This window comes from Tetrao urogallus (assembly GCF_951394365.1).
Source record: "Tetrao urogallus genome assembly, chromosome: 1".
In the NCBI taxonomy this organism is placed as follows: domain Eukaryota; kingdom Metazoa; phylum Chordata; class Aves; order Galliformes; family Phasianidae; genus Tetrao; species Tetrao urogallus.
The window spans coordinates 10,578,674-10,605,522 of record NC_136813.1 but is presented as its reverse complement, the minus strand read 5'-3'; the positions used below and the strand labels follow the sequence as shown (position 1 = coordinate 10,605,522).

Below are 26,849 nucleotides of genomic sequence, written 5' to 3'. Positions count from 1 at the left end.
AAGATACCAGAGAGCTTTAAATTCTTACCACTTCTTTAATGGTAATGGTACGTAATCAGAGAGAGATGCACAAACCTTGACAATACTTCTGGAAAGCAGAGGCAGTTCAGATGCATTTGCACATTATCAGTCTCCATCTCAGTGTAAACGGGGATAACTCAGCTCTCAGATATTTCAGAATAGCTTAGAAGTGTGATACTTCCCATATTCAGTTGCACATTTGTGTTCCCGCTCAAGAAGACTTTTGGTTAAAGTGTAATGGCCCTCCAAAAATGGGTAATATAAGAAATAGAGGAATTTCAATTGGTAGTAAAAGTGTCATTTTATAAAACAGTAGAAAACTTATTTCCTATTTCATTTATCACCACTGCTTCCTTTCCAATCCTGGCTTTCATTGTACAAGATGCTTGCATGAAGTCTGATATCCCTCTGGATTATTAATTAACCATTTTTTATTCACTGCCTTTCAGACAAACATTTCGGGAATGTGAACCACCCGCAGGGGACAAGACATGCCTTGAGCTGCAAAGTCTATATTACAAAAATAATGCATTGTGCTGTATTCATGAGGGGGAACAAAGAAACCCGCAAATGTCCAGCAGCTTCGAGGGGGGTAAAATGGATTTTTTAAATGAAGAAATCGAGGTTGAAAATGGCTATGTCATTTACATCTGAGACTCCAGATTTTCATCTCTCTAGATACTCCTGCTGAAATTCAGGTAGTGTCAAAAACACAGATCTGTCTAGTCCGGTCTGCCATGTTTATGTATAAAGTAAAGTCCCCACATAGAAGCTCACCATTTGCCCTCTTGTGTTCACGGGAAACCAAATTACTGACAGTGTGTGCATTTATCAGCTGCACAAAGCAAGATGTAAATAGCTCTGCCTGGATGAAAACAGTTTCCTGTCTTCTCCAGACTCACCTTGAGCTCACATGTGTTCCTCTTACCTTGCTACCCAGGAACCCAGTTTTACTTTAGGATCCACAGAAAATATATTGAGCTGCACCCACAGCACTGCAGAGTCAAATGAAGCACACAGACTTCAGCCTCCCTCAGCCACCCTGGATCCAAATCCCTTTCTTTGCTATCTTGCTGTCACCAAAGTCGGATTCTTCAGGTGCATCTGCTACATGCAGTAGCCCTGGAAGAGCATTTTGGTCAATGTAGACCACATATTTTGGAGCAAGAGTTTAACTAAGTGCGAAAGAGAACCTCAGCATCAATTTTGCCCTCACAAGGCTGTGTAGAAGTCTCACTAAATTCCACACAGCTTTGTAGGGCTGTTCTAGAATAGATCACATGCACGAGCAATTACCTGGAAAAGAAAAACATTAAATCAATAAGGCGAGCAATTACACACAGCTCAGTAACAAATCAGAGATACAATCTGAAAGGCAGCAAATTGCATAAGTCTTACTGTTACAGCAACAGTAATCCCAAGGAGGAGCTGCGTAATTCTCCACCATCATTCACAGTCAAGCCTTTCATGCCAAAGCCCATGACTGGCAAGTTTCAGAATCCCCATCGCGTCACTGTCTTCCTCAAAGGCTACTCTTGGGCATGCCCCTGACTTCCCTGAGTCAGGCAAACTGTAAGAAAATTGTTAACCATCCTGAATGCCTGTAGAGAGTTATGAAAACCTGAATATATCTAAAACTGTTGGAATCCATTTTCCAAAAAGAGGCACTTACGTTTTCAAGTGTTCATATTTCTGTATTGTAGCATGAGAGAAAGCCTTCTGTGCACACCCAGAACTTCCACACACATACATGGCCATACGTGTCATCCTCTAATGCAGCACACGAACTCTCTGCAAAAACTGGTGAAGGAAATGTCAGTAGTGCTAAGAGGAGCACACAGACACTTCCTTGAAGCATAACTTCACCCCTGGAAGCAAGCAGCCTGACCTATGAAGTTTAAAATACCTATTGTAAAGAGAGTGTAATATTCATCGAGGCTTGCCAGTGTGATTTAGGTGCATCCAAACTTGCCAGGTGGCCTCAAATCTGATGTGCATTGTAAGCAGCAAAGCCTGGGCAATACCGCCATAAAAAAAACAGACACCAGTTGATTCAACTGCGAAGGAAGTCAAGGAGGCAGCCAGGAGGATGCTTAGTATGTAGTCAGATTGAGAGACAGGACTGATGAGATCTTCACAGCCCTTAAACATCAGCCCTGCTCTCATCCTTGAAGTTTTTTCTTGTTTCTTATCTCAACAAGAGATTCAGTTTGTGCTGCGCCAGAACCAGTACAAGGAAAGATACCCACCTGTATCTAGCATCCCACAGAAAGGTAAATGTACTGCTGTCACCTGTTTGTTCCCAGCTGTCCTGCCCCAGGGATGCTTAGTGTTGTGTCTGTATACTAATGGGGACACCTCTGTAATCACTGGTTTCACTGATATATGTAAATATTAAATACTGCTATTCTGAAATTGTGTTCTGCTTTGATTTGTGTGACCTAAATGGCTCATGGCTTCAAATTAGAATTTCAGAATTGGTGTTGCTACTGATTTCAATTGTGGTCCTTTTTTTTTCCAAAATGGAAAGAATTATTTCTTTTTTTGTACTGGACACATGCAGAATTTAGTAAAACTAAGGAACTTATAATATTCTTCTGTATCTTCTTTTATATCTTCTTGTCCCTTATCTGTCTTCAATCTAACTACCTATCTATACATCTATTGTTTCCATATCTATATTTTCACCCTAAAAAATCACAGTCAAAACTCAGACAGATATAATGACCAACTATTTGCAAGGATTTAAAAAAAAAAAAAAAAAAATTGAGTCCTTCTCTTCCTCCTACAACTGAAACTGATGCAGAAGATCAGCCAGATACAAAGCTGTGCTGGTCAGAAGAGATAATACTCCTCGTTAGGATAATGCTCCTAATAAATGAGAGAAAGTGTTCCTGAGGTTACCTTGGCACAGTTATAAAATTGTAGACCAAGCACTGCTTCAGAGTCCAATGGCCTGGTGCCTTAGCTGCCAGGGCTAAGGATGTGATTCTATATCTGGGCTGGAAATCAGAGGCTGGGTCAGTTGAGTACCCCAAGTGTTTATCCTTTGTGTCACTGGAGATATCCTAGAATATCCTGACTGCAGGTCCAGAAGGGCATGTGCCTTCACAGGTGTCTATAATATCTGCTTGCCCATAGGGACATCTCCTCTCCTCCCCTCCCCTTCCCCCCCCTCCCCTCCCCTCCCTCCCCTCCCCTTCCATCCTCTCCCCTCCCTCCCCTCCCCTCCTCCACCCCTCCTCCGCCCCCCCCCCTCCCCTTCCCTTCCCTCCCCTCCCCTCCCCTCCCCTCCCCTCCCCTCCCCTCCCCTCCCCTCCCCTCCCCTCCCCTCCCCTCCCCTCCCCTCCCCTCCCCTCCCCTCCCCTCCCCCTTCCCTTCCCTTCCCTTCCCTTCCCTTCCCTTCCCTTCCCTTCCTTCCCTTCCCTTCCCTTCCCTTCCCTTCCCTTCCCTTCCCTTCCCTTCCCTTCCCTTCCCTTCCCTTCCCTTCCCTTCCCTTCCCTTCCCTTCCCTTCCCTTCCCTTCCCTTCCCTTCCCTTCCCTTCCCTTCCCTTCCCTTCCCTTCCCTTCCCTTCCCTTCCCTTCCCTTCCCTTCCCTTCCCTTCCCTTCCCTTCCCTTCCCTTCCCCCCTTGCCCTCTCCTTTCTCCTTTCTCCTTCTTTTTATAAAATAGATGCAATAACTGAGTCACCTAGTGGCAAAAGAGCACGACAACAGACTCAGTGGGGAATTGGTCTTGATGCAATTTCATGCTTGTACAATGCTTTTTGTAGACACTACACATCAGCAAAACCACCCCAGCTTCAATTACATTACATATATTTTTTCTCTAGTCTTTTCCATCTCAGCGTGTAAAGTTCTCACTTACATTTTGTCCTATAACAACTGCTCTACATCCTTCTCAAAAGAGTGGTGAGGCAGTGGCACAGGCTGCCCAGGGAGGTGGTGGAGTCACGGTCCCTGGAGATGTTCAAGAAATGTGGAGATGTGGCACTGAGGGATGTGGTGGATGGGCATGGTGGAGTTGGGTTGATGGTTGGACTGGATGATCTTGGAGGTTTTTTCCAACCTTAATCATTCTATGATTCTATGAAATGAAGATGTGCTGCCTTTGTATCTCAGAAAGCAGTGCCTTCGGTGGGTCAGCCATAAATCTCCTTTCCCCGCTCCCTGGGCTTATTTTGATTATTATTGTAGGTTTAGTTCGGACAGCTTTGAACAGACGCAGTCTCAGCCCTATCTGCTGCGTTAGCCTTGGACCTTGGACCTAGAACCTAGAGAAATATGGACTATTTTCATAACATAGCATATCAGACAAAATATAACATTTCCCCTCTTTTAAGCCAAGCTCATTACCCCTCGCATCAGTGCTCACTGGCTATTACCAGCAGTAATTCCTGCTCTCTTATTCCCCACTCCTCACAAAAGAAAGATTTAAATATTTTCTGAAGAAAGAGGAAGACAGAAAAACTGCCACTTCTCAGCGTTTTGGGTTTTATATCTCTGTTTCTTCTCTTGCAAAGGACAAGAAACAAATACTCAGCAGTTTACAAGGCAACACTAATCTTTTTTTTCTGTTTTATTTTGTTTTTTTTTTTTTCTGTGACTATCAAAGGATATAGCCATCAATCCACTATCCATATCTAGGACCTAAATTAAACAACAGAAAATGGCTCTAAATATACCAGGATTGGTATCTTTGAGTGTATTTTTTACATTCACTTTGGCTGCTGGAATTTGGGCTTCGTGGAAAAGCAGAAAGGAGCAGCAGAACCAAAACCCAACTGAAATGGCCATCGTCGGAGGCAGGAATATAAAAGTTTGTGTTGGATTGTTTACTGCAACTGGTAAGCTTTCTTAAAGGACCTTTAACATTCTTCTTAAAACACACGCACTACCCAAATCTGGGGGCCGTTTTCTTTTCAAAGCAAGTTGCTTTAATGTCAGGGCAGATTTTACCTGAGTGTGGCTTTAAAGGAGTATGGTTTCATGAATCATTTTGGGATGGATTCTTCCAAACCTCTTCACACTGAGCAGAACCTCATGTTTATGTAGATTAAATTAAAGAGCTTAATTTAGGAGTTTAGTTAAGAGCTGGAGAGTTTAATTTAAGAGTGCCTGAAGAATGTGACACTTTTCATTAAGGAAGAGTGTGGTCTTAATCTTGAACTAGTTTCTGTTATCCAGCATTTTTCTCCTGGAACAAACCAGTTGAAACAAACTGTTCCTGGCATTGAGCACTGGCTGGGAGCTACAAGGTGAAGTTCCCCCCCCTTCCCTCCCCACTGCCCTCCTCTTCCATTTTCTCTTCTTGCTGCCTGACATCACCCGAAATTTGCTTTTCTGCCTTTTTTTTTTTTTTTCTCTTTCAAAGGCAGCTCAGGTGACATTTGTCTGAGTAAGACACCTAAGTCCAGGCTGCAAGTTTGCTCTGCTAACTGCACTGCCTGCTTGCATTTCCTTTCCTAGTGTCTAATTCATTACCAGTGTAAGCAGCACTCATGAAGGACGGCCTATCAGCCACAGCAGAATACCAAACGCGGTTCTCTTTGTTCTAGCAAAAGTCTTCCAGTGAGAAAAAAATGAAATGCAGGATGAGCATATTCGGATTCCCTTTAAATACCTGAACACTGAGCTTTTCTGTGAATGAATTCTTTCTGAACTCAGGAATTATTTAGAGTGAGACTCCAACAGTTACCTTCCCTCAGCAGGTGTGGTGAGCACTCACTCTGGGATGAGATTTGTGTCAGAAACTAGGAGTGTGATTATCTGCTTGTATAAGAAAACAGTTTATAAGCTCTCTGTCCTACAGGACAAGATGAAGATATGCACCACAAGATTTACCTTTGTGTCTTTCATGTTTGCAGCCACCTGGGTTGGAGGAGCGTACATCAATGGCACAGCTGAAATCGTCTATCTGCCTTCCAAAGGACTGCTGTGGGTCCAAGCGCCTGTGGGGTTTGCCTTGTCCCTTCTTATTGGTAAAGAATTCACAGAGTAATCAGGAAATAAAACCAAATGAGCACATTAAGTTGTGCAACAGAGTGTAGAGTACATTTTAAATGTGATTTTGTTCCTCCAGTTTCCAAAAAACCCAGAATAAGCACTGATGATGCTGCTTTCCAAACAGAAACATAAGGAATCAAGGTAGCTCGCAGCTGGTGTAGAGCTTTGTCTGCTTGGAGCAATTTACGCTACAGAAATCTCATCTGATAATTTTGGGAACCTGTGGATATGTGAATGCCCCTTTTTACCATAGTCTGTTAGTCACAAACTACTGAGAGTATCAGTATCATCTGATTTTTTCCTTTGGAATTTCTGTGTGATGAACCTTTGTCATTTTGCCACTGAAGCCTTATCTCAGGGTGAATTGGCGATGTGTCCAGCTGTGCCCCACTCAACAGCTGTTCACAGTTTTGTTGTAACTGAGACCCACTGGTTTCTGGTCCAGTCAAGTCTGCCGTTTTCTACATCTGTTCCAATACCCAGAAATTACTGTGTTTGCACTGAGGTTCTTGCTGAGATTGAGGTTTCTTCCAGTCCACAGTGAGTTATACCATAACTCTATGGACACTGGAAGATTAAAGGAGACCTGTGCAGACCTTTGCACAGGAATTTCTAAAGGAACAATAACCTTTATTCTCAAGTCAGAGAAAAGAGTCCAACTGACGTGAATATGAATCAGGCTTGGAAATATACTGCCAGCATTTCTTATGTGAGCAATTCTTACTAATGAAACTGGGGAGTGCAGGTCTAATCCTGCAATCTTTACTCAGGTCAGTAGTGCCCAGACAAGCAGTTCTGTTGGCTTCAGGGTTAGGCACAATACGTACTTTTTGGTTTTAATGAGATGGCTGTATGACTGAAGACTAATATTTAGATGAGGGTGGGTGAAACTCAGCTCAGTGCACAGATTAAAACAATATAATTCTGGGAAGAGACAATGAAGACACCTAAATGAAAATGTAACCAGAAAAGTAAGTTATATCAACATGTTGCATCACATGGACAAGGACAGAAGTTCATCTATTTTTAGCCAAATATTCAACACCTCTGACATTTTCCATGGGAAGCATTTCAGGAGACTGTTTCTTGGGTTGGTTGGTCATTGGAGATGAAAACAGACCAAGTCTGGATAGGTGTGCTCTGAGCTAATTTCTGAATTTCTGTTACAGTCAATGGAAATGTCCTTCATATGCTCAATGAATCAAGATTTCAATTCAGTCTTAAATCTATAGAATCATAGGATTGTTTGAGTTGAAAGGGTCATCTAGTCCAACTCCCCTTGTGGTGAACAGGGACACCTACAGCTAGATCCGGTTGCTCAGAGCCCCGGCCAGGGATGCCCTAGGGGTTCGTGCCTGGATTCCAGCAGCCACTCCTGAGACATGTACGAGTACCAAAAGTGGAGGATCATACCTATCAGCTGTGGATGTCCCTGATGACCTAGAATCTCTCAAATAGATGAAATCCCCCATTTAAGCAAGTGGATCATTTCCTTTGCTGTATCATTCCATAGGCTTCGTTAAGGATGAATTTCACACTCACTATACAAATTTGAAATATATTCAACTACTATAGCATTCTTATGCTATATATGTGCAACATTCTATTAAAATGTAAACTCTTCTGATAGGTGGTTTCTTCTTTGTAAATCCAATGAGATCCAAGAATTACATGACAGTGATGGATCCCTTTCAGGAAGTATACGGGAACATGATGGGAAGCTTACTTTTTATTCCTCCACTGCTCGGAGAGGTGTTCTGGTTTGCAGCTATCCTGGCATCTCTGGGTAAGTAACAATTTTGCTGTTACATTTATTGAAAATCATATGACACAAATCACAGAGTGAAGTACACATGTGGTAATTGAGTTGGACTAAACTGTGGAAAGTTGTGCTTCATGTCTCTTTTTCTAAGAGGAACAAAAGTATTTTCAATTTCTGGAAAATATTCTCTTTGATGGCAGTATCCACGATACTGTAACAGAAGGTTCTGGCAATATGATTTAGTACCTTCATCTTGTCTGTGGGAGAAAAGGTGCAAGGAGTCAAACTGACTGGGCTAAGGCCATGCATCAAGGCAGCAACAGGAAGGGTACATGGGCTCCCCTGGGTCCTCACTGCATGCTTTCTGCTAGATCATGCACTCCTCCACCAACATGGCGTGCTGACTTCAGCGGCGTAATGTATCCTTATTTATTCTGTATTCTACATGTAAGAAATATCCATTAAAATACTTGACTGCTGTTCTTGTCTGCAGGAGCAACAATGAGGGTCATCTTGGATATCGAAGGCTCTTTAGCTATCGCTCTCTCAGCATGCACAGTCATACTCTACACTCTACTGGGAGGCCTCTACTCTGTGGCATACACAGATGTCATCCAGTTGGTTTTCATCACCCTCAGCCTGGCAAGTCCTATGCATTTCTTTGTTACCAGGTTCCTAACCAAGGGACAAAATCTTTCTCTTTTCAGCATGTCTTCGTGAAAATAATTTGATCAATATTATTTCTTTATCCTCTTCAGAACAAGTCTCCTGAAAGGTCTTAAAATCCTTATGCATTTTAGACATTGCTGACACAAGCTATTGGCCTTGCTGGATGACAAGCTGCTCACAAGTAAGGTCAGCAGAGCTCATCCAGGACAATCTTGGCTGGAAATGAGAGAGATTTGTCTACTGAAGTGATTATATACTTATGATGCCGTGAACCAGAAACATGTAGATCTAGAGTAAGGAAGGTGGGGAAAAGAAGACACCAAATCTGGGCTTAAGGTTATGTAGCTTTATACTCTACATGGATTTCAATGTCTGCATAAATTTTCCTAGAACAAGGATCCTGAAGAAATGTTAAACTATTTCAATTTCTATCCTAGTTGGTCTGTATTCCCTTTGCCCTGATAAACTCTGCAACAGAAAGTATTTACTACACTGCAACTCATAAACATTACCAAGACCCCTGGATTGGAAAAATAGAAAAACAGTATCTTGGAAGGTGGCTGGATGACTTCTTCTACCTGGTATGGAATATTTGCTTGGACAAGTGATTCGGAGAAGTAATTATGTGGGATTTTTTGTATGGAAAACTTATGGACTCTTCCAGTAGTACTAAAATGCACTGGGCAGGGGCAGAATGAGGTATAAAACTTTCTCTCAGACATTCTGCTGAATGGACTTCAGCACATTGAATGGACCTGGAAAAGCCAGGGCTTAGCTCTGAACAGGAAAGGAGGGATAGGGAAGCATCCTGCACCCATGTAAAGGAATATACCTCTTGAGTAAGACCATGCAGACAACTAATTCTATTCCTGACACAAAATGAGGCACTTCCTACCACCTGATATCTTGGTTTTTCAGCCTCAATAATGTGCTTTTAACATATTTATGTAAAATTTCCTCTATCTGAGAAAGTCTATTAAAACAGTTCTATTGCAGCTCATCACCATGGTGCCAAGAATTATGCCATTGGCTCCACTGCACAACTCAGCTTTTGAGCTACCAATATAGCCAGGACTGCAGTGGGTTGTTACAATCTCACTAGATTGGTAATGTGAACACACAGAAGCTTGGCTTTGCTTGGTGAGGACAGAATTCTCAGATTTCCTCTGATGCAATTTGTGTGTTAAGCAAGTGAAAATAATTATTCACATTTTATTATGATTTTTTTATAAGTTACACTCTAGTTAATTTTAGGCAGATTTTGACAAAAGTTGCATTCTTGAAAAACTTATCTTCAGCAAACTTTAACTTCCTCTGATTCTCCTTTACCATGGCAGAGAACCTATTTCCCAACTTTCTCCACCTGCAAAAGCTTTAACCTGTTTTGATCAAAATTTCACAACCATTGCAATTAAAACAAAGGATGCCCTCGATGAGAATTATTCAGCCTCAGTGACTAAAGCTGGGCAAAGTTTATGCATCTGAAGAGAGGGTTTAATAACAGGAAAGATTATCAACCATCTGAATGAATAGATGATGCCATATAGCAAGCAGGAATCCAGTAATTACTACTCTTAACATCTGAATATTTCAGGTGCTTGGGAGCATCCCATGGCAAACTTTCTTCCAAAGAGTGCTCTCTGCTGCCTCACCCAGCCAAGCAAGGTTCATCTCCTACCTCTCTGGACTAGGATGCTTTTTAATGGCCATCCCCCCCGTGCTCATTGGTGCAGTTGCAGCATCAACAGGTAAAGCTGAACTATTTGTATCTGAATAATGAACTTGTTTTTTGCCAAAGCTGTTTAAAACAAGGGATAAAAAAGCCCTGATCAAATTTCCTACTAATGCATGTCAACTGCCTAAAAACCCATTATGGGAGATGTGGCCACCAAGCTAGAAATCTGTACTAGAAATGTAGAGCCCTAGAGACATTTAAAGCACCCCCAAATCTGCCTAGAGCTATTTCATTGTGGTGAAATAATTTTTCATGCACGTTGCAGTGAGGAAAGAGGAAGGCAGAACCATAAAACATTATATAATCTGGTTTTCCTAGAAATGTTATGCTTGCTTCTCTTAATGCCTTCTGCAAGTGAGACCCAGTAGTACCACTATAGATTGCTTTTGATGTTCAGGAGAAAATCAGCTTGAATGAATCAAGTTCAGTTCCATAAACCCTCAGCCCCCACCCAGAAGAGTTCAGTCCTATGTTGACTGTGAGCAGAGTTAAATAGCAGCCAGATCACTGAATATTTATAGAAATCAATTGAAATTAATCAGTCATTAAGGACATTAGAGCAAAACTTCCTTCTCCTCTGAGAGACTTTTGATAAGTGAAGTCCAGAAGACTGATCTTCAAACATCCCATTCTTAGAAACATATGAAGCACAGCTATTTCTACTGATGCTGCTGGTAAAAAGGAAAAACTTTGATCTAGTAAGAACTGCAGCATGCTTAGAGAATCACAAGAGATCATAAGAGAATACAGCAAATGAATACAAGTCCAAAAATGCTTAGCAGGCTTCAGTCCTTAGCCCTGCTGTGGCTGGTTTCTATCAAAAGAAATGTCAATGAAGGATCTGTTGTGAGCTTTTCTTCTTCTGTCTTAAAGATTGGAACCAGACAAGCTATGGTCTTCCAAGTCCACTCGAGAGAGGAGAATCCGCTATGATATTGCCATTTGTTTTACACTACCTCTGCCCAGCATACATCTCCATTGCTGGCTTGGGAGCCATTGCTGCTGCTGCAATGTCTTCTGCAGACTCAGCTCTTCTCTCTGCTGGCTCCATGTTTGCTCACAACATCTACAGAAAAATCTTGAGGAAAAAGGTACTTTGTTACAGCATTCAGCAGCTTTGGTGTCAGGATAGATGTTTTTGTTTCAGGGTAGATGCAAACTTAGTCTCCACTGCCCACGGTTAGAAGTGACTGTCCTTCAGCTGCTGAGTTGAGCTCTGGAGGCAGATTTTGAAACAGAGGTCAGGGCTATTCATAGAATCACGTCTACAGAATGGTTTGAGTTGAAAGGGACTTTAAAGCCCATCCAGTTCTACTACCCTGGCACAGGTGGGGTCACTAGACCAGGCTGCTCAAACCCACATCCGATCTGGGCTTGAACACTTCCAGAGATGGGACATCTACAGCTTCACAGTAACCTGTGCCTTTTTTTTTAATTCAAAACCGCTACCCCACTACCACTCTGCCACCTCTCCAACCTGTCCAGGTCCCTCTGGATGGAATCTCTTCCCTACACTATGTCAACCACACTATGCAGCTTGGAGTCATATCCTCAGCAGGGATACAAATACCCACAGCAGTGAGCTTTGCTCTTCATAAGACAACTGAGAAAAAAAAAATTGACCAAGATATGAACGGAAATAGCATAAAATCAACCCTCTAGATTAGAGGGTGCAGCTCCACTGTGCGCTGTGGGAGCCATGATCTGAGGGGAAAGCCGAGGTGACGGCTGGAAGCAGTGAGGCCTGGGGTGGGACCCAGTCGAGGGCAAGGCAGTGCTGTGGTAATGTTACAGTCTTCTCTTTTACAGGCTGCAGACAGGGAGGTCTTATGGGCCATGAGGACCTCCATGCTGGTGTTTGGGGCTGGGGCTGCCAGTCTGGCTTTTTACTCCAACTCTGTCTACGACCTGTGGTTCCTCAGCGGGGAGCTGGTGTATGCCCTGCTTTTCCCACAGCTGTGTTGTGCCCTCTTTGCTCCCAGTAGCAACACGTATGGTTCGGCTGCTGGTTTCTTGGTTGGACTCCTCCTGAGGCTGCTGGCAGGGGAACCTGCCCTGAAAATCCCCCCCATCATCTGCTATCCAGTCTGCTCCTTCCTGGATGGGTCCTACATGCAGCTCTTCCCCTATAAGACATTCACTATGCTTTTCACTTTGGGGACGATCATTGCTGTTTCATATTTGGCTACACTTTTGTTTCAGAGAAACCTTCTTCCCCGCAGATGGGATGTTTGCAATGTCCTGGGGGAAACCAGCACTCACACCCCTCTGCGTCAGATGGACAAACAGACGGGTTTGCAAACAGTGCCATTGGAAGAGAATTGTGATTAAATGCGGGACCTTGAAAGGACATGGTGCATTCAGCAATTAGAGTTCGGCACTGCTCTTCCCTTTGCTTTCTCTAGTAACAAATTATTTAAAGTTCTCACGAAGTAATAAAGACACACTCCATTCATGCAAGGAGAATGAGTGAGCTCAGAGTCTGCCATGATTAAAGGCACACAGTGATGGGGCATGATCTTGTGGTAGTGAGCAAGGGGCACCCTGGGCCCAAGTGTTTGCTTTAGGGTGTCCCTTGTTTCCCACCTGAAGGCAAGGCTACCAGTCATGCTCCAACATTTATGATGTTCTCAAGTCACGTAGATTTCTCACCTCAAAAGAGACAAATTAATGCTTAAATAGATTGAGCATACTTGATTAAAAAAAAAAAAAGTGCACAAATCTGTTCCCATTGAAACAGGTGTTCCCATCGAAACTTTGGTGTAAGTTTTCCAGGGGAGAGGTTCAGATATAAAACAGAGATTATTGAATGCCATGTAATCTCCGCAGAGCCAATCAGTGATATTAGTTCTACACTAGTCTTTGTATTATTTAGGAAGCTTTTGCATACACTTCTCCCCAGCTGTGGTCTAAGGTTACACCATCCGTCTAATGCTACATGGCTCTGGTGAAGACATCCCTTCTCATATGACCTGGTTTGGAAGAGCAGATGAGCAAGATCACAGAGCCATAGAATCACAGCATCATTCAATCATAGAATGGTTTGTGTTGGAAGGGACCTTAAAAGCTACTTAGCACCAAACTCCTGCCATGGGCTGGTTGCCCACACCAGCTCAGGCTGCCCAGGGCCTCATCAGCCTGGTCTTGAGCACCTCCAGGGATGGGGCACCACAGCTCTCTGGGCAGCTGTGCCAGGGCCTCACCACCCCCATTTGAGGGCCTAAATCCACCCACCACAGCCAACAGAACTGGGCAGCTCCTCACCACCAAACCTTCCTGTGAAGGAAGTTGTGGGAGCTGCTGTGCATGGAAATGCCTGGCATGGGATTATGACATATCCTCAATACCCCACAGCAGAGCAGCTGATGGTCAGCTGAGTGGAGAGGATGAAAGCAATATGCTATTTAGTGAGCTGCTTCCAGCACACACTGTGCACATACACAATGAAAAGCAATGCTGATGCCACCATGCACTCCTGTGTCACACTCTTTGAGGATCCATGTGCTACTCCCATTTATATCAAGGCATGGTGCAGCGGCCTGGGACAAGAACTGGCAGCCCTTTACTCTTAGATACAGTTTCCTGCCCTCCACAGAGAGCACCCTTTAAAATACCTTCCCCAGTGTCATCCTCTGGAAGATAGAAATCCTGATGCTCATCAGAAAGATATCATATAACCTTCTGCTTCACCCTGTTGTTGGTAGACACCTGTATACAGCAGTTCTGTTGATATGCTTTGTTAAACCCAGTCCACAAGTTCATTCCTGTATATCTAGAGACAGCGTTTAATTAAAATAGGTGTTTAGAGAAAGGAAAAACAGCTGTTTCGAAAATTAAAAGCCCCAGGCAGTTACCCACTGAAATCTTTCATGCTCTAGTGATGTGAGTGGGAGTATGTGAGGTTGTACTTAGCTAAGGGAGACACCAAAGCTATCATTACCATAGCGCCAGAAGAACTGGGCTGCTGTTAAATCACAGTTGCTATATGCTATTTCCAGCATACTCTCCTGATTTAGGGATGACCTAGTTTGGGTATCCAGACATCCATCTGTGTGGAGTAGGTGGAGCAGACCAAAACTTACAAAATGCACTTGCATAAGGGCACAGACCTCCTGTATGGTCCAGTCAAAAACAAAACTCCAAATTCCTCATGTCAAGGTAAGCATCCTAACCACTGACCACCCTCCCCAATGGCAGTGAAGGGTGAATGACTAGATCTGGACATATCTTTTCACCACTCAGGCTGTCCAGAGAGGTGGCAGAAGCCTCATCCCTGGAGACACTCAAGGTCAGGCTGGATGGGCACCTAATCTAATGTAGGCGTCCCTTTCATTGCAGGGGAGCTGGACTAGGTGGCCTTTTAAGGCCCCTTCCAACTCAATTCTATGGTTCTGTAATTTTATGACATTGCTGAAGAGCGTCACCACCACAGTCAGATCACCACCACAGCCACATCACAGCCCCAGTCACATCACCTCCTGACATCACCACAGAAAACTTGCAGTGACTTCAGATAGGAATGCCTTGGTGCTGCAGTGGGGTACTGTGCACACTCAGCACATACTTTGCCCTTACAAAGCTCCTCTGAATTCAGTACTGCTGAAACACAGTGCTGTGCGTGGAGAGACTGAAATGGCTAAGATACAATTACTGTAACTCTCCTGAATGTTTACCATTTTTCATCCTTATATGACTCCCTCCTCAGAACATTAAAAGGAAAACATTCATCAAGGTCAGGCAAAGTTTTGAAAGCAATTAGCTGCAAGTAAAATAAATATAAAAGCAATTCCAGTCTGTACTTAATGACAAAGTGCCTCGTTGTTCCAGTCCAGCACAGCCAGTGCCTTTTAGGTACTGCCAGCATAGGAGATGTTGACCCAGCACACATGAAATCATTCCTCTCACAGATTGATGCCTCCAGTTCATTTAAGTCCTTTTTCTTTGCCACCTCTTTGTAAAAAAAAAAATTGCCTGGGGCCTGGGGGGTCCCAGTGTGCCCTTCTATTTGTGGATTTACTGCCTTTGTATCCTAGATACATGCATGACAAGATGTCTGTACAGCTCAGGTTTTCATTAACACAAATGATATATAGCTCAGTTTTCCTCTAGTTTTGCTGGGAAATGTCTTTCTTCATCACCAAACAACTTCAAGAAGAGTCAATATTTTGTTTCAGTTCTTTGGCCAAATGGACAAAGAGGATTGGGGTTCTTTGTTTTTCTTCTTGGATCAGTTTGTGTTTTTCTAATATTTTGTTGGACTCTTGAAGCAATGTCTTGGAACTGTCTTGCCAGAGATGTCTGTTTTCCTCCTTGTTGCTGCAGTTCCCCCAATCATCTATCCTGTCTGACTCTGGAGGTGCTTCTAGACAGGTTGGATTCCACAAATACACTGTTAAGAACTCATTTGGTTCACTTGTGCTTTACTTTCCCAATTCCTTAGAGAGGGACAGCATTTGAACATTTAATTCCAAGAAGGAATTGTGAGAGCTTTGAAAGAAAGCTGTGTTGTACACTGAGAACACTCATTTTACATGAGTTGAGACCTTCTGTTCAGAGTTGGAGGGCAGTTTTCCTGGTCTGTCTGTCTAACTCACAATCCTGAAGCACTGAAGGTCCAAGATAACAGAAATCCAGCTTAGCTTGCTGCATGTCCTTGTTTACAAAAACTGTCAAAAACTGGGGAAAAAAGGCTGGATTGGTCTGGGTCCTTAATGTGAAAATAAATGTGACAAGGACTCTTCAAGGCTCAAGGTTTCATTGCAGTTTGTCCATGACAACAAATAGAAAGATTATAGAAATGGAGAAAAGAAGTTACAGATTAAATCAGCAGCTGGATTGGGTTTGGGTCAGCTGCCTTAGAGCAGATTAAGAGCCCTTTGAACACTGCTTCTGCTGGACACTCCATGGGACAGGGAAAGGATGCAGGGGCTGAAATGCTAAATGACTGTTGGAGTAGATAATCTTAGTGGTCTTTTTTTTTCAACTTCAATGATTCAGTGATTCTATCATTATGTGAAATGCATCAGCATGGGAAAGCAGACCCAGGCACCTATGCCAATTAGTGGAGTGAATGCAATCAGGCCATGGGGGATGTTAGAGCTTGCATAGCCCACTAGAATAGCAATGGAAGACCACAGAAGCTCGAGGAACCAAATCTAGTACAATCTCAGCGTGATCTGGAGTGAAATGTCTCCAGAGTGGCAGCTGAATTTTGGTTTGGAAGAAACTAAACAAGATAGAGACTTTTTACACAGTCTGGCAGTGATAGGACAAAGGGAAAGGGTTTAAAACTAAAAGAGGGGAGCTTTAGGTTATATGTCAGAAGGAAATTCTGTACTCAGAGGTGGAGAGGCCCTGGCACAGCTGCCCAGAGAGCTGTGGTGCCCCATCGCTGGAGATGCTCAAGGCCAGCTTGGATGAGCCCTGGGCAGCTGAGCTGGTGTAGGGCAGCCAGCCCATGGCAGGGGTTGGAACTGGATGGGCTTTTAGATCCCTTGCAATCCAAATCATTTTATGATTCAACAAGTCTGTGATTCTATGGTTCTAAGAGTCTACGATTAATACACTGGCACTCATGCAAAGACAATAATCAATGCCCCAGGACCTGGGAACGAACTGAGAGGATGAAATATTTTCAGCAAGTGGACTTGGAGCAACAAACGCCAGTACTCGGGCAGTATGACAGCATCTCCTGGCAGGCAGGATCCTATGTGATGCCCAGAGGCTTCTGTTGCCTTGGGCTTCATTGGCTTTTTTAGACTTCACCTTCTGTGGAGCATCTGGGCTGCTATCAAATGGCAATTTGATTAAGAAGCAAGAACAATGAAAAAATCAGTGCTTTGTACATTAGGTAAATTAACTGATTAACTGAAAGGTCTTGAAATGTAATTACAAGCAGAAAATCATCATCCAGTATGTGAATCTCTAGTGAGGTTGATTCTCGGCACTACACTATTGAACTGCATTTATCAATGGCTGAGTAGGCAATGAAATGCAGTCCTCATGCTGTCCTCAGCCGGGCAAACAAATGTGATGCACTTCACTATGGGCTAATGGACAGTCTAAAACAGATGACTAGAGCCAGATCAGGTGAATCGAAGCCCAGTGCTCAGTACAAATACTTGCTGAAAGGAAGCCTTGAGTGGTGCAACGAAATGTAACGTTGAAAGTTATTTGGGATGAATCACAACAAGAGCATGTTCCTGTTGCTTTGGTAACATCTCTCACAGATAGGGCTTATGGAAAGATCACAGAATCCAAGAATGGTTGATATTGGAAAGTTAAAACTAAACAAATTTAGAATACAGACAAGAGTCAGCTTTGTAAACTGTAAGGTCCATCAAATGTTATAAATGTTAGAGCAATTTGCAAAGGATTGAGATGGATTCCTCATCACTGAAGATGCTACAGTGTAATGGGAAGCCTTTCTGAAAGTTGTGCTCTGTTTTAAATGGAAGTTTATTCAGGAGAGATCTGAATGTGATGTCCAGCCCCAAAATCAGATCAGCGAACACCAGCGATGCATTCTGTTCACTCTCACTACTTGGTTACCAAGTCCAAGTGTAAGGAGCATCTTGACATAGAATCATAGACTGCCTTAGGTAAGAGGGGACCTCAAAGCCCACCCAACCCCATCCCCTGCCAGGGACTGGTTGCCTCCACCAGCTCAGGCTGCCCAGGGCCCATCAAACCTGGCTTTGAGCACCACCAGGGATGGGTACCACAGCTCTCCAGGCAGCTGCACACCTCACAGGTACCAAGAGTAACACACCTGTCTCAAAATGAACTCTTAATGCCTTAATGAGCAGTGGTGGTCATTTGAGTGTTCCATTTGCCATGGATGGCAAAGCATAAAGAAAAGAAGGCCTTTAGCAGCATTGCAGTCCCTGGAGACAACACAGAGACTGTGTCCTGGAACAGTTCAAAGAAATTAATGCCTCCTTAACATGAGTTCATGCTAACTTGCCTGCAGTCTGTGAAAGATTACTGTTCAACCCCATAGGGGTAGAACTAGAGTAAGATCGTTGAAGCTGCCTGGGCTGTATAACTTCTTCATCAGGAGGAAACTCATCTCTGAACACATTTATCTGGGAGTAGGATTGTGAAAATAGTGGAAATGAGGCTGAAATCTAACCCATGATCTCCGTCCTTGGGTTCCTCCCATTCATGCAATTAAAACACAGCTTCTCCACAGATCTACAAGAAGTTTTCAGAAAGCAGAAATCAAAAAAAAAAAAACAACAACTGAGGAACATGGTTAGTGGGCATGGTGGGGTGGGTTGACTGTTGGACTAGGTGATCTTAGAGGTCTTTTCCAACCATAGTGATCCTTTGATTCTAACTTTGCAGTGGAGGTAACGTCTGACATTCAGGTACTGTTGAAACCAACAGCAAAACTTACAACTAGCTGGCTGGATATAAACTTGGTATTTCTAGGTGGAATTTCACTGTGGAGCATCATCATACTCTTGCCATGTTGCTTCTAAAGCATGTATAATGTCTGAGAGCCCTTATCCAAGTGTTGTCTATGACAACAATAAAACACTCATGTAGAAAAGGATGTTTACTGTCAACAAGTGATAGCAAAATTCACTCAGACAATCCTGCAGGCTGAGTCAGTACGGGAGAGGACCCACCAAACTCTCTAGGAGCTGAATGTCACCATAGTCAGCCCCCTCTGCCCTGCACAACTTGGAGAATTGGGTTGGTTTGGAATTTGGAAGGTTCAGGAGGTGATGTACAATAGAGGCTGCGCTCACTGCTGCCCCTGCTCTGCTGTTGTAGGCGAGAGAGCCCATAAGTCAAGTCTGGGTCTGTGAAGTTTTATTTGGACCACAACACTCTTCATACCCCTCTGGTGTGAGTGGCAGGCAGGGATTTTGTCACTGCTCAAAACTGAGGAGTCTCATTCTTCAAATCAGGTTTTGAGAGTGTACTAAAAAGTCAGGATGACTTAAGACTCTTTTCCCTTAAAGCTTGCAGCTCTGTCATGTCCTGTGAGATGTGCCCTGTTGTGCAGTGCCAACGTTCTCACCTCCTCACTAAATATTTTAGGGACAGATCTCTTCCAGCTCCCCACTCTCACACCTCAGATGCAGAGGCTTTGATAATTTACTCTCTAGCACCACCTAAACGCAGCTCCAAGTAACAGAAACCAGCTCTCCTTTACGGAGCCCAGAGGAAGCCCGGCCAGTGTCCTCACCAGGAGGCACAGGTTGCCACCATGCGCCACATCCGCCACTTGCTGGATAGAAGTGTACCCCCCAAAATCTTTGAGGTCCCTTCCAACCCAAGCCATTCTACGATCCTATGCCTGCAGTCCCTCCCCGCTTACCATGCACACTGTGCCTCTGCTGGGAGGTCCACTGCTGACTGTGATGGCATGCATGACCTCCTCCACCAAGCACAGCACACTCCTACAAATTAGAGGCAAAAAATAAATGAAGTTTTTACCTCTGGAATGTTCATGGCAGTCCTTAAGTTCTTCCCACACACAGGCTGAGATGGGGAGCTGGGGCCACAGCTCTAATTGTTGTTGTGATGTTCACGATGCTCCATGAGGAATCCACCCCCTGTGCATACACAAGGGTCTGAGCTGGGGCTGCCCTGGGTTACCCACACTTGCTGCCACAGCAGACACCATAATTACACCAGTATACTCAATCACATCATTATTCAAAAGACCACATGCCTAAAATGCTTCAGCAGTCATTCTGCAGGGCTGGATGAATTTGATTTGATTCACTTTGGTGCTGCCTATTCCCAGCTTCTCCCACATGCCCAGACAAGGGCAATGAGGCCAGGAGCACTGAGCACAGCTTGCTGGGGAGCACGTGGCACAGAACTTCTGCAAGCTCAGAGAGCTAAAACACAATGATAGACTCACAGAGGCATAGAATGGCTTGGGTTGGAAGGGACCTCAAAGATCACCAAGTTCCAACCTCATCATAAAACAGGTGGTAAAAGTCTTCCGCTTTTGGCAGCTTGGTTAGACCAAGTGAGGACACGGCTGTGCTGACAGAGCAGGTCACAGGACATCCTTTGCACCAAATGTTCACTAAATGAAATGGAGAGTTGTCAGGTGATCTGCATAAAAATACCTACTGAGATATTTAAACGGTCTGTTTAATCTAGACTTAGTTTAATCACGCTTAATTATTGCCTTGTTTAATTATAGCTCAGGCTTAATTCTTTTTAATTTCTCACCAAATCTGTGCATATCACTGCTCTGGCATCTCAGGACAGTGACCAAATTAGACAAGGGCAACAGGCTTAATCTCCTGAGACATCCTAGGGTTTGTGATGACAAAGTGCTGGTGTGGTAAAGGAGAGGAGAAAACCAAAAGTTGCAGGGAAAGGAGGGAAGGTTGAGGAGTCCCTCTGTGTATTTGCCCTTTTTTTAAGATTGTTTTCCTTTGCATGCAGTATAGATAGATGTATAGCAGATGTATAGCAGTATAGATGCAGGATAGATGGATAGTGGATATCCTGAAAATATTCACACTCCTGATAGTGAATAATACAAAATCACAGAATAGAATCACAGAAGGTTGGAAAAGACCTTAAGACCATGCAGTCCAACTGTTCACCTCTCACCAGTATTCCCCACTAAACCACATCCCTGAGTACTGTATCTACCCTTTCCTTAAACACCTCCAGGGATGGTGACTCTGCCACCTCCCTGGGCAGCCTGTGCCAGTGCCTCACCACCCTTATTGCCAAAACTTTCTCTTATATCCAGTCTAAATATCTTCGGAAACGATTTGACCATTCTTACATGAGACAGAAGCTGCTTTTGTATCTTTATTTGTGTGGTACCACGCTAATTAGGCTCCTTGCTAGATAACACACAGTAACCTCAGACCTCAGATACTGCTGTTATGTGAAGGGTTATATGATTACTGACCTTCTGGTGTCATGGCCAAACCAGAACATAAATATTGTTATTTTACCACAAACATATTGTTATTTTCCTGGTATTACCTTGTCTTCATTTTCTGTTTCTTGTGGGGCTAACATTCCACAATAAATGAAACAGATACCCAGTTGTTCCCTTCCATCCCACCTCCCCAAAAGTGTCCACACTTGCTCTGCATTTCCCATTTGCTGGGTGAGAGCTTTGCTGTTGAATGAAAATCAAGATAAGAAAGAGAGCACAACCTGCTTGTGGGATTTTGGAGCTGAGCCCAGGGAAAAGAATCATGAAATTAATCACTACAAAGGAATCAAATTCTTGAACAGCTTTAGATGAATCAAACAAGATTTTGAAATATTTACCAACTATTAATCTTGATGATGCCTTATGCTGCTTTAATTTATAGAGCTGGGCCATAAAATCTGAGAAACAAGCCTCCAAACGGCACGTGTACATCTCTCTGGGTGAGATGGTGTGCCTGTGTCACCAGATGCCCACCGACCACATCAGTCTGGGTATCCCACCTCAGCAGCTTTGGTAAAAGTGATGCAGAGGTGCAGCCCTTACCTTCCTTCAGCATCTGGGACCACCCTGATGGCAGGTCACAGAATCATAAAATCTTTAAAGTTGGAAAAGACCTCTAAGGTCATCAAGTCAAACCATCGACCCATCCCCACAGTGCCCACTGAACCACGTCCCTCAGTGTCACATCTCCATGTTTCCCAATGTCCTCCGGGCAACTGTTACTGCAGTGCCCATGTCTGTGCTGGGGGCTCAAAGCAGGAGGAGAGGGGTGCCAGCTCCTCAATACAAGCAAGAATCTCTTCTAATCTAGCAGGGTGTGGGTATGTTTTTAAGGACAAACCTGCCTTGGTGGTTCAGTGGCTGCTTCTTGGGATGAAGCTGTTTCTCCTGGCACGGTTTGTAGGGTACAAATCACATCTCACTTTAATGGTGTTTGCCCCAGTGTCTTAGACATCATCTGCAGGTGTGTGAGTTGGACCAAGAAGAGGGAAGGAAGACAAGGGTACTCAGTGGCACTGCAATCAACCGGACATCCCTACTTGAAGTACTTTGATTTGATAAATGTTATTTCCAAATGGGAAAGCATCTGTGCTTCCTCACATATTCATTTCTATGTCATTCAAAGGTGAAGTTCACTTTGTTTCTTCTTTTCCTCTATTTTCCTCCCAAATCCACAGACCTCAAACCACAGAGAGACTCAGCTCAGATAGCTCAAATAACAGAGGAATGCTGACAGACCAGCACTGCCCCAAGCCTCTGCTATTGCAGCTATTGATTCATCCGGGGTGAGAGAAGGGCTTTTTGTCCCAAAACGTCTTCCAAAACAGTGAACAGACAAAAAGAAAATGTTTAGACATAATGAAGATTTGGCCATTTTCTACTTTGAAGGGCTTTTTTCATCTTCTGTGGAAGGAAGGAGCATTTTTTAAGACTGAAATCTCACCATCCTCTCAATGAATGTCCTTCCCACTTCCAAAAGGACGGAATAAGGCAAGCCTGGAGCACTGACAGCATATGGAGGAGGGAGCAGCAGGAAGCTGCCTCTTTCCCTTGTTTCTCTGGCACATGGTTCTGCTGCTGCCCAGACCTCCCCGCCAACTGATTCTACCAAAAGCATCTTGAAGAAACATGGAGCTGACCCTCTGACCCTGCAGATGCAATGTCATCCAATCCATGGTGATGTTTCTTTTCTGAATTTTCTCTGGTGGTGAAATTGCCTCTTACATAAGGTTAGAACTGCTGTGCATTTTTAACACTGGGGAATTTATTTTTTTGTTTTCGTTAGCAAAAGGCAAGGTCAGGCCTTTGTCTTCTGTCCAAAAACACATCAAAGGAAAAGGGTGAGTAAAAAAAACACAACAACAACAACAAAACCTCTGTCTAAAGCATTTCAGAGTACTCATGCAGCATATTAGAGAGTGAAAAGAGCTTCCTGGCTCCTATCTGACTGTTGTTGCAGTTGTTAATGTGGTTTTGTTCCATTATTAATGACACCAGCAGAAAAAATCAGACCTTGCAGACAAACTTGAGAGACTCAGAGAGCAAAGCGGAGAGGGGAGCCCTTAAAGCAGGGGAAATAAGTGAAGGGAAGGGGGAAATAAAATGAATACTGGAGTTAATCATGCAGCAGTAAAGCTCTCCAGGTGTCTCTGGCTCTGTATGGATGGTGAAACTTTCACAAAGTCTATAAATCATTCCCAGAGCTGGCTGCTTTAAGGGCACTTTGTAATTAAACATGAAAAAACTGCTTACTTACAGCCTGTGCGTTATTGTTTGATATGCTCGTGCTCTCTAGAACTGCTGCTTGGAAAAGTGATTAAATTACACCCAGAAGGGCAGCACTAATGGATGAAACCTCCATAACCCTGGGCAGCGTATCATTCCTCCATCTGAATGCAGCAGGACAGGATTTCAATAAAGAGCTTAGTTAGGAAAATGCATGATGAATATGCCGAGCTAAGTAATCTCAGCATTAATGACCCACTTTACAGCTTTCCTGTAAAGTTTCTCTGGTTTAGCTGCCACATCTGCTAGAGCTCTCCTACTGCATTTCGGGTGCTGGGGGTGACTGGGGCTACTGATCACCTGGGCTTGCCACAACTCAGGCAATCCAATCTAACTCAGGTTAGATTAGGTTAGATTATTTTAGATATGTTAGATGTTAATAAAAAACATTATATGAACTCCTTGAAGTCAAACGGTTTGTGCCAGGGGCTACAAACCACTGCGTTCAGACACCGCTGAGAGCATGAGTGGCTTTTCTAAAGCCCTTAGAGCCCTTAAGTGATGCTTCTCGTGCACTAAACTCACAGAACCATTGAAAGGTTTCAGTTGAACAAGATTTCAAAGCCCACCCAGCCCCAACCCCTGCCATGGGCTGGTTGCTCCCAACCAGCTCAGCTGCCCAGGGCCCATCCAACCTGGCCTTGAGCACCTCCAGGGATGGGGCACCACAGCTCTCTGGGCAGCTGGGCCAGGGCTTCACCACCTTCTGAGTACAGAATTTCTTCATAGCATCAAACCTAAGCTTCTCCTCTTTTAGTTTAAAGCTTTTTCCCCTTCTTCTATCGCTATAAAAAGTTGGTCTCTTTTCTGCCTGTAAGCTCCCTTCAAGTACTGGAAGGTCACAATGAAGTCTCCCCAGCACTCTCTCTTCTCCAGACTGAACAAGCCAAACTCCCTCAGCCTTTCTTCACAGGAGGGGTGCTCCAGCCTCAACCCCCTGCAATTTGGGAAAGCAGATTGCGATTCAGCCTGGGCGCAAATCAGCCTGGCCCACACCAGGCACTGCAGAGCTCCTCAAGCCATCCAGCTCACAAGGATGAGGGATACTGAGACAGAAGGTGAAAACTCCTCCACACACACGGTTTGCTGAAGAAGTTGGCACTTGCAATGACTTTTCAGGCAGTAAATCCTGTGAGCTGCTGAGCTGAATATTGAGAAACTCCACAAGGAACTGGGGCAGGAGCAACCAGGCTGAGTTTCCTCTTTGACCCATGTCCTCAGCAGCAGCCCTATGGCCTGGAATCTGATTAAATACTTCCTTAATACTGACTATTTTCTCATGTACTGCAGGGTGTTTCTTGAGGCACAAGTTTGGTTGGTTGGTTTTGGTTGGTTGTTTTTTCGTACTTCAATGTTCAATAATTTTCCCTCTAAAAAGAAGGAACAAAAATGTCTTTGCTGTTAATCATTGATGCTGAAAACAAACACCCATTTCTTATCCCAAGACTGAACACTTGCTGTATGCTGCAAAGCCAAAACTTCCACTATCTGGGAAGCACTCGTGATCTGGATTTCAACTTCATGACTGCCACCTGTCATCAATAGAACAGATTAAATCAATGGAACCAGTGTGATACATTTTAAATTACAGTTAAATCCATTTTATACAAGCTCTTGCCCCATATGTTATGCTGCCAAAACAGGTCATTGAGCCAAGAGCCCAAAAACAATTTAATAAAGGCTCAAAGTAATGAATAGGGATAATGGCATAAAGTCACATCGCCATGAGACCTTCAATGCTTTGAGGAATAAAACTGCCATGAAGAGATGGGGTCAGGAAGAAATTTACCACTGGGGTCTCCTGGGGGAAGGACCCCATCGCTTTTTGCTGTAATATCATTTTCAGCACAAGCACAATGCTGGCTTGATCGAGAGAAGGGGAAACCACAGGAGCAGCTCAAACAGATGTTGTGAACTCCGTGGGTTCTGTACAGAGGATGTGGACCCTCAGACATGCCAGCACCACGGCTGTGCAGGGTGCAAAACTTGTGCAGAGCTTTCACTGGCTTTTCTTGCTCTTGTACCCTCACCTGCCATCCTTTTCTTGAGTTTTCAGGGATGTACCAGGTGTCAGGTAAGCTGGAGAATTTATTGTGAATATGCATTGTGAATAAAAGCTGAGCCCTGGCGTTCATGGAGGTTGCATCCTCTCTAGTCAAGGACTGAGCTAAGAGCTTGAGGGCTCACTTCTCACCTCCCCTTTGTTGCCTCCTGTACTGTCCTGCAGGAGCTCTCTGTGACCCTTCATCAATCAAGGGATGCATATGGCAATGGCAGTGACCATTTCTAAGCAAGGATTCATTCTCAGGATTGGGGCACTTGCAAGTTTTCCAACCCCGTTTCTCCTATCTCTTACTGTCCTAGCTTTTCTGAAAGGATGACCAGCATTTCTGTGGGCTTCTTCCAGAAGGTGAGACTCAATACTTATGCTGGACATGGAGTGATGGGAACAGACTCATTTTCCATACGGTCATCTGAGATGGTGACTGCCTCCTAGGGTAGAGGTGCTCTCTCTCGTCTTTATCCATATGAGACTGTTCAAAGAATCACAGAATGGCTGAGACTGGGGGGCTCTCTGACTCCATCTGCTCCAACCCCTGCTCCAGCAGGGACACCCAGCGCAGGGTGCCCAGGACTGCATCCAGGTGGCTTTGGGAGATCTCCAAGGAGGAGATCCCACAGCCTTTGTGTAACCTGTGCCATTGCTCCATCACCTGCACAGCACAGAGGTGCTTCTGGTGCTCAGAGGGAACCTCCTGTGTGCCAGTTTGTGCCCATTGCCTCCTGTCCTGGCACTGGGCACCGTTGACAACAGCCTGTCCGTAAGTACCACCCCTCAGGTACATGTGGACATGAACGAGATCCCCCTGAGCCTCCTCATCTCCAGGCTGAACAGTCCCAGCTCCCTCAGACTCAGTCAAAGGGTTTCCATTTTGGGTGACTGTGTAGAGCCAGCTGGACTCGACCGTCCTGTGGGTCATTAAGGTGGGAAAGGACCTCTAAGCTGACCACGTCCAGCCGCAGCCCACCCCGCCGTGCCCAGTCCCTCAGCGCCACATCTCCGCGGCTCCCGGGCACCTCCAGGACGGTGACTCCACCCCTCCCTGAGCCGCCCGTGCCAGCGCCTCACCGCCCTTACCGAGAAGAAATGCTTCTAATACCCAACCCGAGCCTCTCCTAGCGCAACTGAAGGCCATTCCCTCTCGTCCTATCGCTGTTACGTGCGAGCAGAGCCGACCCCCACCCGGCCACAACCTCCCCTTCCAGCTCGGGCTCTGCCACGCGGCTCCCTTGGCGGCCAATTGCATCCCGCGATCGTATCGGGGCAGGGAGGAGAGGCGCGGGGAAGGGTCGGCGGGGAGGAGGAGGCCGCAGCCCGTTCTCGCGGGCCCCGCCCGGCGGGGTCAATGCCGGCGCCGCGGCCGCTCTCCG

General features: G+C 44.6%; 1 protein-coding gene across 1 annotated transcript; it reads left to right on the top strand.

Annotated features, from left to right (window-relative positions):
- Positions 1–4,689: 4,689 nt before the first annotated feature.
- Positions 4,690–12,523, top strand: LOC306956261 (high affinity choline transporter 1-like; the record flags this gene model as incomplete). The annotated part of the gene is made up of 8 exons (XM_079547623.1): positions 4,690–4,867; positions 5,888–6,001; positions 7,657–7,812; positions 8,282–8,430; positions 8,895–9,038; positions 10,052–10,205; positions 11,066–11,283; positions 12,002–12,523. 8 exons carry the CDS (start codon positions 4,690–4,692, stop codon positions 12,521–12,523), a joined length of 1,635 nt encoding a protein of 544 aa, XP_079403749.1.
- Between the last annotated feature and the right edge of the window lie 14,326 nt (positions 12,524–26,849).